Here is a 10,558-nt window from a genome sequence, read left to right as displayed (position 1 = left end):
TATCTCTGTGACTTCCCAAGGGATTTACACATAGGTGTCACTGAACGCTCTGAAACCAGAATCTGTTCATCAGTGCTCTGCTGCTCCATTCCCCTGAAAAGGAGTTTTACAAGTGAGGCTGAGAAGCTCCAATGCAAATGTCCTGCCTGCACAAAAGCATCAATACACCAATCACAAAAATCTGCCCATAGCTAAAAAAAATATTATTTAACCAATTTCCAGCTGACACTCTGCACATGCCTCTGCACAGACGAGCTCCTGGAAATGAAACACAAGAATATTATTTAGCCAAAAATGGGCTCACTGTTCCTGAACAGTTGATATGCCTGTGGAGTCCCTTCCAAGCTTAAGAGCTTGAAGTCATGCAGAGACTCTCTGAAGCGACATTTGTCTGGTCACACACATCTAGATGACAACACTGCTGTTCTCGTTGTGGTACTGAAAAGTGACTCTTGAAATGATATCTCTTGCTGAAGCACCTCAGCTTTAAACAATAATTGTTGAAATGGAAAAAGAAAAACCTGACATACTCAGCAAAATAATCAGCTGTTGTTTTTTGTTTGTTTGTTTGTTTTATTGAGAACTCTCACATACAGCCTGTGGAACTGTGCAAATGGATGCAAACAAAGAGCTTTGTACAACATGGTGCCTTTTGGGTTCCTCTCACAGTTATACACACTGGCATGAATTGCTCAGAGCAACACTGTCCTCCCATGTCTGCTCCTGACAGTGGAATAAAAAATAAGATAGTCCAGCCTGAGACTTTTTTCTGTGGGCAGCAAAGTAGGCTTGCTTGATCACTCTGTCTTGAGACGGGCAGCCTCTCGCCGCTGCTGCTGAACAGCCCTGGAATCTTCCCACAGCTGGGGTCCTCTGATGTTCTCCCAGTTATCCAAGTCAGATTTTTCCAATTTCTGCAGATAAACATAAAAAATAAGTGTCACCTTGACAGCCCCATGATTTAAAATATGTATTATTCTACATTGCGTTCTTTTTGCACAAGAAACAGCATCACTGTTGGGCTGAAGAATTTCATCCACCCTCCAAAAGTTCTTCAGCAAGGAAAAAAATCATGCAGTATCCACACAGCTGCATAAATAACTAAGGTAGACATTACTGCTTATCAATAGATACGGAACACGTAGAACAGGAATAAGTACAGCATCTGAACATGACTGAAGGAGGTATTTTGTATTCATTCTTTCTTTTGACTCTTACCTTGTTTTCCAGATCAGTTCTTCATCTGCAAGTCTGCCTACTACCAAGGTAGGATTGAAAAGCATTGGTATAGCTCAAACAGAAGATTATTATTAGTGACCTGAAGTTTCTGTCAGCACAGATACAAAGCATACTGGAAAAGAGGAATCATCTAGCACTAAGAGCCAGTAACAATGCAACCCCTTCCAACCCATGTGGTTTTACATTGAGAAAACTATGTGATGCTTTCTACTATCTAGTTTTGTAAGGCAACTAACTGTCAGGGATAGGTATACATGGGATATGCTAAGTGGCCAAGCTATCAGATACTTAAAAACTAGCTAGATTTTAAATTAAATCCTTCCTACCATCCCCAGTCAGAAGGGGCAGTGACTGGAGTCTATATCTAGTCTTAGAAGTGCACAAAACCAAGGAACAGGAACCCTCCTGACTTAACCTACCAAGTGCTGCTGTTGAGGAAGACAAATTTATACTTCTCCTCCACAGTCCTACTAGCAGAGATGCAGAAAACTCTTCCTGGCAGTTACAGACCTCAACTCTTGCACGCTAGCCTGCAGAATGGGATGCTGCATCAGACAGGAGACTGAGGAGGGGTTGTACACCTTTGCTGGAACTAGGGCTATTCCGCATGCGAGTAAATAAGGCAATACTGCATACCAGTAATGAGACGTACTGCAGTGGGCTTTGAACCTCTGATTTGTCATTAGGGTTTAATCTCAGCAAGTGCTGTGAGAACACGCCAGAAAATACTTAACCCTGGCCTGAACTTGTGGTCTAATTTGCCTACTGTCAGTCATCCAAACAAATGGCAAATACTGAGGGACTTGAATAATAGTCACAGAATAATTCAACAGCTATAACAGACCTGCTACTATTAGTTCATGTTATGTAAAAGTTTTCTGTCACTTCTACAACTTGTGGAAATTGCAACGAGGTTAGTCAGATATCAAAAGAAATTAGGCAACATTCTACAGAAGATATATGAGAACACATGCACAAACACAGGAGACTTTCACAAGGTAGGAACAACTGAATTTTTCATACAGCAAAGTTGGCACAGGTCTTTCTGAAGAATTGCCTTCATTATTTTATACATTTTATGATTAGCCGGTATTTGATTTCAACTAGAAAGGATCTGAGCTGATATAGAAGGAGGGAGAAGGAGGGTGTTTAGGGAAGGTACACATCATCCCCTGCATCAGCAAATATCCACTGTGCAAATTCAGAATTTAACACCTGATTCAAATGGAAGATTCAAAGAATCCACACTGAAAATAACCTTGTGCTTTAACAGAGGGAAGGCATGCTGGTTTTATTAAACACAAAAGTACCACGCAGCTGTGAAGATCTAAACTATTCCCAGAGGTGTTCAGCTCACAAAACCTGAACAAGAAACAACATTTAAAATATATACAACAAAACGTGTAGTACCCAAAGATAGACTACATAAAGAAGTCTATCAGAGCAGATACGTATACTGGAGGTCTTTATGAAAAGTTTGTATTAATCTGCCCCTGAAACTTCACAAAGGCACAGAGGAGGCAGAGATGAGGTTTGTTCAAAACAGAAACTGCACAGTCTAAACAAAGACAAGAAAGCATTTTGGCAGCTTCCAACTGAAAGAATGGAGGTACCTGGAAAATACACTGTGATATAATGACAGAATAAAACCATGGTTATGCACGGTAAATGGAATTGCCTCAAACTATGAACAGATGAATCTATTTACAGAGCTAATTTTTGTCAATTAAAATATAAAGAATTAAAGAGTCTAAAGAAAACAAAGAGAACACCTTATTTTTCCTTTTTATTTTCAGATTTATATAATGAAGGTATCTTCTTTCTCTCTACCAATTAGGTGCAGCACATGCTGCAAAGTTACAAAGCTCCATTAGATTGACTGAACTATGTTGTATAGTGAGAATTCAGGCAAGAAGTTAGTGTTTTTTTCCAAATGAAGTCAACCTGACTGGACGTTTTTTTGTTGTTGTTGTTTTAATTATTTTACTTTAACCATCTGGACTCTGCCCACCTACTTTCACAGAGACATCACATAAATATGGTAAAACTACTTCAGCTTCTACTAAATCGAAATCCATATGAACTGGCAATCTTAAAAGTGAAAACCTTTTCCTCCCAGTTCAGATGTACTAAATAGTCAATCATTGGAGACTACAATGAAATGTAATCAGATCAGACCAGCACAGTTCTCCCTACTTGTCTCAAATAGCCCAAGGGATATTGAAAATTAGCTGTTTAAAGTAAGATCAGTGTAGTCCATTAAATCTACTGATTCACTTCCTAAATCAGCTAAACTGCCTCTTAAAAGTACAGGACTGACAGAAGCTGTAAATTCAAGGAAAAAATGCAGCTATGCAGACAGGCAAAGCGAACAAAAAAGAATGTTCAACTGCTTGCCACACACTTGACTTTTAAGACTTTTGTTAAACAGCTCGCCTGGCACAAATGCACCAACAAGGAGAGAAAGAGAAAGTTCACTGCTGAACTGCTGGTTCAAACGCCTTGCTGGTTAGTAAGTAAAAGCCATCATCCTCTGTTTGCCTTACAATAAAATACATTTTTTTTTTTTTAAAGAGTTTGACTTTCACTTTTGCAGGACAGTTATCATGCCACAAGAAACAAGCTGAAATCTGCAGAAATTCACTTTGAGCTATTGGTGCTTAGGTGGAGTTAATTCAAGGTTGCCACCTGCAAGAACTGTTTGGCTTTCCTCTGTTTCCTGCATATGAAAGGCAGAATAAGAAAATCCTGTTTACTACCTGGCTTGATGCAATAAATTGTGCAATGAGCACCAGAGACAGAAATGACTCCAATTCAAAGAGACAATTATTTCCCATTATTGTAGTAAGCAACCCCATTTGCAGATAAAAGCTGAGCCAGGGAGGAACATCCTCATGGATGAGAGAGGAATGAAAGAAGTGCATTAAACCTGGCTGTTCTTGCTGGAGTGTCAAAACAGCCTGAAGACCATAAAAGATAGATCGAGAAATTGTTCTGACACACAGATGGAGAGGTGAAGAATGAAGGCTAACAATGTATTTGCTATCTTGTGAGGGACTGCAAATCACACCTTTATCATCATTTATGATCTGGCCTCGTTACTATTATCTCCTTACAGCTCTTTCCCAGAGCCACCTCTCTGACATATCATTTTCATAATAAAAACTTAATGTCACTCACTTTCCTTAGGATGTGACATAATTGTATATTTATCTGTGATTAGTGCTCCTCACGTTAAAAACAAACATTTTTTTCCAACTAGAGAATGCTTAGTTTTTATGTTATTAATACATAAGCAAATTGGAAATAGAATGCTATGGCCAGAATAAATTAGTTTTGTTTTTTTTCTTTAAGGGAAGAATTGTAGTGGTTTTTGTTGCATGTAAGCATCCACAGGTTTGATTCTCTTTTTGGCTTTGCTAAAGACCAGCAAAGAAACTCAGTGAAACCAACAGAGTCCTTGTTGCTGCCTTCAGTGGGATGCCAATGCCACTCACCTATGGCACAACTAATTAATTTATGGTAAACTCAGTTAAGAGACTCTTTTTCCTTAGATTACTTTCCCCTTAGACCATTTCTGCACTGTGTGGGGCCGTGCTCCAAATCAGAGAAAGTGAACTAGATTGGGAAAACAAATACATACTGTTTATGAATTAACTCCATTTAAGCATAAGACTGCAAACACTTGAACTGGCACAGCTGAAGGAATCACTGGACAGACAACAAACAAACATCTTTTGCTGGCTATGTTGCAAAGACTTGTATCACAGAACTGCACCACCAATTTCTCTGTGCATCATTTTCCCAATTTGAAGAATGAAAACAGTACTTGCCTCCAATTCATAGGTGTCATAGAGTTTAATTAATGTTTATAGAGTGCCCTCATAACCTTGTGTGAAGGTGCTACAGTGAAACAAATTATTTAATAAACCAAACAGTGAAGGTACTTGGTTAGAACCATATGGTTACAGTCTTGAATTTTTAAAGTAAGAGAAAACAGCATTGAACAGATTTTTATCATGGAGTTGGGGTTTTCCATTTCCATTTTCCACTCCTCTTAAAATGGAGAAAGTCTTAAAAACTGCACTAAATCTCAGCGGATGACCCAATACCATTTATGCATTCCACCTGCATACCATCCAAGATGAACTTCTGGATTCAAAGGATTCACAAGAAAACTCAAATTGCACTGGTCAGTTACTTTTAGCTTATCTTCTTTTCTTGAGCAAAAACAAAATTCTGAAACATTCAACCTTAAAGAATAGCACAAGTGCAATGTTACACCTTCAAGATCAAACATCCAAAATTCAGCAAATTCCACTTTTAATTTTAAGCGATGAAATGCACGTAGTATAGCTTCCTGTACCTGGAAGTTTTACTAAGCTAAGGTTAACGTCCCTCAGGAAGAGAAGAGCTATCCGAGGAGGTCTGTCCTCATTTCTGCAGCAGATCCCTTTAGTAGAGGAGCAGCCAGGGATGGACATCTCGGACGTGTGCGGGTTCCTTTTCATATATATAAAGCTGAGCTTGGTTGAAGGGGATGTGAGACCTTTTCCAGTGCAGGAGCACAGAAGAAGCAACAAACACCACCTGAAACCTCCAGTTCTGTGGCTAGAAGGAAGAGCATATGGATTTCTACAGCACGTTTGTAGAAATGATGTCTATGGCTCCCTGTCTGGAGACCATAAAAGCCTAAAGAATTTTTTGGGCTAACAACACAGAGAAGGTTTATTTCAAATATCTTGCTTAAATGTTTTTAAGCAAGGACATTTGTTTTCACTGGGTGTATAAAGTTTGGCACAATACATCCTTCTAATAATTTAAAAAATATACTTTTGAACAAGTAATCAAAAAATAGAGGTTTACAAGGATCAAAATATATCAGACTTGTGAGTCACACATGGCTTTTTTTCCCCTCTGACAAGATCTGAAAAATAAGCTTTTACAGGTTTCTAATGTGAGAGAAAAAAAAAAGCTGTGATGAATATCAGAGGAAAGGGCTAAGAGACTACCACAACAAGAAATGATCAGTTGCCACTGTGAAACGCCTAACAGAAGTGTGTGGGTACAAGAAAAGAAACAACTAGAGCAGGTTTACAATAATAAAGTCAAATTAAACTGAAATCCAGGCCACTCAAGGACTACTTCAAAGTAACCATACTCCTTCAAATCAGCAGCAAACCGTATTAACTAATCTATCTTTCCGAGAAGCTGAGTTAAATATTCTGCCTCACACACGCTGCTGCCTCTGTCCTGGCCTCCGTTAGCTCAGGTAACACACAGAGGTATTGTAGGTTAGGACTTTGTTTCTCATCTACACTTTCCTGCTGATTTTCAACTCATCTGTCTTTCAAAACTTGCTTGTCAATTTATATGCTGAAGCAGAATGCCTTTCTCTTTGCAGAAACTGTGTTTTTGGCTAGCTGTTAACAGAGCAACTTCAGTCCTTTCACCCATAGAAAGTTTTTTCAGTGACATCAGTGGTGACTTTTTGATTTTTGTTATTGGGAAAATTTATTTTGGAAAAAAAAAAAAAAAAAACTTCCCTTTTGTTCCCTCTGTGACTAACATCCCCCGTCTGTTTGATGAGGACAGTAATATAGGTAGGTGTTAGTCCCCCACTGTATTGCCAAGGACAGTAAAGCTGCTTCTCAGCAATACTGCTGAGTGCACAGTAAACAAGTAACTTGCAAATAAATCTACCTTCATTCTATCTGAACCAACAGGTCCTCAAAATTAAATCACCAAGACTGCTGTACTGAGAAGGATCAAGGCACATAACTAAATTTTTACAAGAACGAAGAGGAAATTTTAGAAGGTAAAGTCTAGGGTCTTTCTTTGGTTGGAGAAGACCTGTCACTTAAGACAGCATCCCACTCTCTGACAGTAACTTGCTACTGCAGAGTACATTTGTACAGTACAGTTTGAGCATTAAATAAAGATGGATAACAACTTGAAAGCAAGTAAAGAACATGTGAGAATTGTATAACAATCTTCTCAAGTGTTTCAAAATATAGCTTGTGTCCCTACGTGGGCATCACAGAAAGTACGCTGGCAGTCACAGAATATTTCACCTAGTGTTTACAGAATGGACAAAAACAAGGGCTAAGGCAAAACAAATGTGAAGTGGCTTATAAAAAGCTGCTTTCCCTCATCACTGAGACAAGAGCTTCCTTGGAAACTATTTGCTTTGCTGCCTCGTCTTCAGAGGCAGGCAGTGCAAGGAATGTACACAGCCTCAACTGTGCAGCTAAATTCCCATACAACATATTGAAAGTTATTTCGGATATTTTATACCAAGGATCTAACAATTCACCGCTAGGGGCCCATTAACATGACAGATGTGCTTAACATCTACATCTACGTAGTCAGCTGCATAGGGAAACGCTCCCAGTACTGCCTGGTAGGAGCTAGCAGCATCCCCTAGGACAATAACTGAAAGAATTCAGTCGTGCTGTGTGGATGACACTTTCCATAGTCAAACCCTTTGTATGTGTGTGTGAAAGAGAGAGATAGACAATGCACAGGGTGGCTCTATCATGCTAAGAGCTCTGCTCAGTTCCTCTGGGATTAAAAAACCATCCAAGGGGTGCAACAGCTGCAAAGATGTCTATTTTGGAGAGAGGGTGAGGAGCAGAGATTGTTACAGGCATTTGCATGTCTCGGTCGTGTTTGCTGCCTGCCTGCACTCCTAGCTGCCTCACTTTGCTTTTTACAACTATGAGAAATCAGTATCTTCTTATTGGGATAAGGGAAGTGCAGATGCAACACACATGAAAGAAACAGCTCACGGCTACAGAAAATCCTGTGCAAAGAGAGATGCTAGAAACATGACTAGAAAAGAATTTACAAGTCTGTTTAATAGAGATGAATTCCAGAAATAAGACTGGTAAAAAGTGATGTCCTGTGCACTTCCCTCAGGAGGCTGTGTGTCTTGCTTCCTGGAAACTTCCACAACAACTCTTCCCAAGATCCTATTGCATACCCACTCAGAATAAAACAAGTAGCACAAACTATTTTAATTAAAATCCTTTCCCTCTCTTGCCCATGGCAGTCCCCACTGATGACAAACTAACACCATTTTGTTCATCTCTACAGAAACAGAAGTGATGAAGACTTTTGGTGAAATAAAAACTCTCAAGACCATTTTACATACGAGTAAAGTGAAGTGCAAGCAACTTCACCCTGGGCTTGACCCAGACACAACCCGGACAGTCAGAACCCATGGCTGACTGGAACCAGCTTTTCTTAACAACAGGCAAATAAAAGAATTTAATAAATTAATTTAATAAATACAATACAAAAAAAGAGAGCACGGGAAGGGTTGGAGTGATTAAAGGAAGAAAGAACAGTATCACGTCCTCATTCAGAGTCACAACTTTGGGCAGATTTTTTTTCCCCAGGGTCTCTGACCCCTCTCAAACAGCTCAAGGCAGTTAGCCTCTAGTATCTAGCTCATAGGCACTGAAGTGAATCAGTCCTACAGGCGGATCTGTTAATTCCGAAACAACAAAATCAGTAATCCTCCGGTGCTGATAACAGCAGCAACAAGGTGCTTGCAGATATCAGCCACTGGTACTCAGGAAATACCTACCAGAACCATCCTCGTGTCCATATACTCTACTATATCTGCTGATTACTATAAATTACTATGTCACCACACTGTCACTTCATGAAAAAAATGTTTCATCTATTCTGCTGTGACTGCAATCCCCCAAGTCAAGTCAAATAAGCATTAAGCATTTTGAATCATTTTTAGTAGAGCTTATTCAAATGCTATTTTGTTTTACTCTTAAGAGAGTAAACACACAGGTTATGTCCCCAAACCACCTCTCCATGCAGCTGCTTTTACTTTTTGAACTGTCCCGGATAAACATTTTAACACTGAAATTACAAAAATTCTGCTGTAATTCTCAGGACAAACATTTACATGTTTGTCCAGAGCTAATGTTGACCTTTTGTGATCTATCAAATTATGAGGAACAAAAACCTGCTACATATTCATACACTTTAAGTCAAAAGAAGGGTTCTGTAGCCTGGCTACAGAGCAGCAGATTCATTCACTTCTCCAATGCCAAGACCAAAACCTCACAACCACCTTAAGAAAACATTTTAAAGTTTTGTAGATTTGATATTCTGTAAGACAGAGAACCCATTTTTTCTTGCTGTTATGTTCAAATGATGCTCCTCTCTGTTAATAATGGATTTCACTTCTAGTTTTAATATCTTTTTTTAATTTTTATTTTTTTTTATTTTTAATATCTTTGTTGTATTCAAGAACTCATCAATAGCTAGTACTTTTTTTCTTATGAAGGTGTAATCAACAATGTAATCAACATTCTTTCTTGAAAAAAAAATTGAAAGATACATTTTTATTTTTATTTTTTTTTTAACATTCTGGCATCTTTCCATTTTTTATTTTTTTAACATTTCCCATTTTTTTAACAAATATAACTGGCTATTTTAACAGGTACTTTGCTCACCTAATGTGCCCTGCTTAACAAGTAGTACTAACAGGTCTCTGCACCTGCCTGGCTGCACTTTTAACTACTTCAATACTTTTGTGTCACTTGTACATTCGTAATGATTTCACAGTTTCTTCCAGATCACTGAAAAAAAGCACTCAATATTGCCTAGGTACATCAACTTGTCAGCTTAAAAGAAAACTCTCTCATGTCCTTTTATCAATCTTCTCTACTTTATAACTTCTCATTTGCTATTTCCATAGAAATCATTTTACATTTATAATTTACAATTTTTTTTTTACCCCTCTGCCTTCAATTCCCATTGGTTAAAAACATATCTGATTCAAACCTGATTTTTCCATTGTAAAATGTTAATTCTGTAGATTACTAATACATTCCTTTTGAAATTGTTTTTATTTGCTTGAAAAACCCTAAACAATTTTTTGTCTTAGGGTCTGCTGTAACTGATTGAGGCCACATTTTTTAGTGTACTAGACCATTATTTTCACAGAAGTACAGAAATTAAGTGCTAGAATAAGGAATGTTCATTTGATAACACATTTAAACCAATGCAAACAAATGTATTGTGATTGTTAGACATCCACGAGGAAGTCTGTTACTCACCACAAGACTCAGTCCTTTATCTCCCTCTTTCAAACAATATTTTTGTGCTTTCAGATGAAATACTCTAGGCTTTGGTCACAGGTCAAGCACTTGACATTTTTTACCATGTGTTCTACAAGGCACAGCTCAGCAGCAGAACTACATTCCCATTAGTACCCGTGTCACTAGTGGACAGAGCCAAGATTTATTAGGCAAAGGGGAGCAGCAAGGACTAATTGGCCGTATGAGGA

General features: G+C 38.4%; 1 protein-coding gene across 6 annotated transcripts in view; it reads right to left on the bottom strand.

Moving 5' to 3' along the window:
* Positions 1-549: 549 nt before the first annotated feature.
* The window catches only part of COX16 (cytochrome c oxidase assembly factor COX16), a 43,801-nt gene continuing 33,792 nt past the window's right edge, over positions 550-10,558 (bottom strand). For 4 of the 6 annotated variants that reach the window (XM_068684128.1, XM_068684130.1, XM_068684125.1 and 1 more), the window contains one exon: positions 4,574-5,850. In XM_068684128.1, the coding sequence (XP_068540229.1) occupies positions 5,695-5,850 (156 nt within the window). In that variant the 3' untranslated portion in view covers positions 4,574-5,694. Of the gene's footprint in view, positions 915-4,573; positions 5,851-10,558 lie in introns of those variants that run through there. The other 2 variants (XM_068684126.1, XM_068684129.1) reach the window with 1 other exon arrangement.

Source organism: Anas acuta, chromosome 5 (assembly GCF_963932015.1).
Source record: "Anas acuta chromosome 5, bAnaAcu1.1, whole genome shotgun sequence".
In the NCBI taxonomy this organism is placed as follows: Eukaryota; Metazoa; Chordata; class Aves; order Anseriformes; family Anatidae; genus Anas; species Anas acuta.
This window is presented reverse-complemented; position numbering and strand designations above follow the sequence as displayed.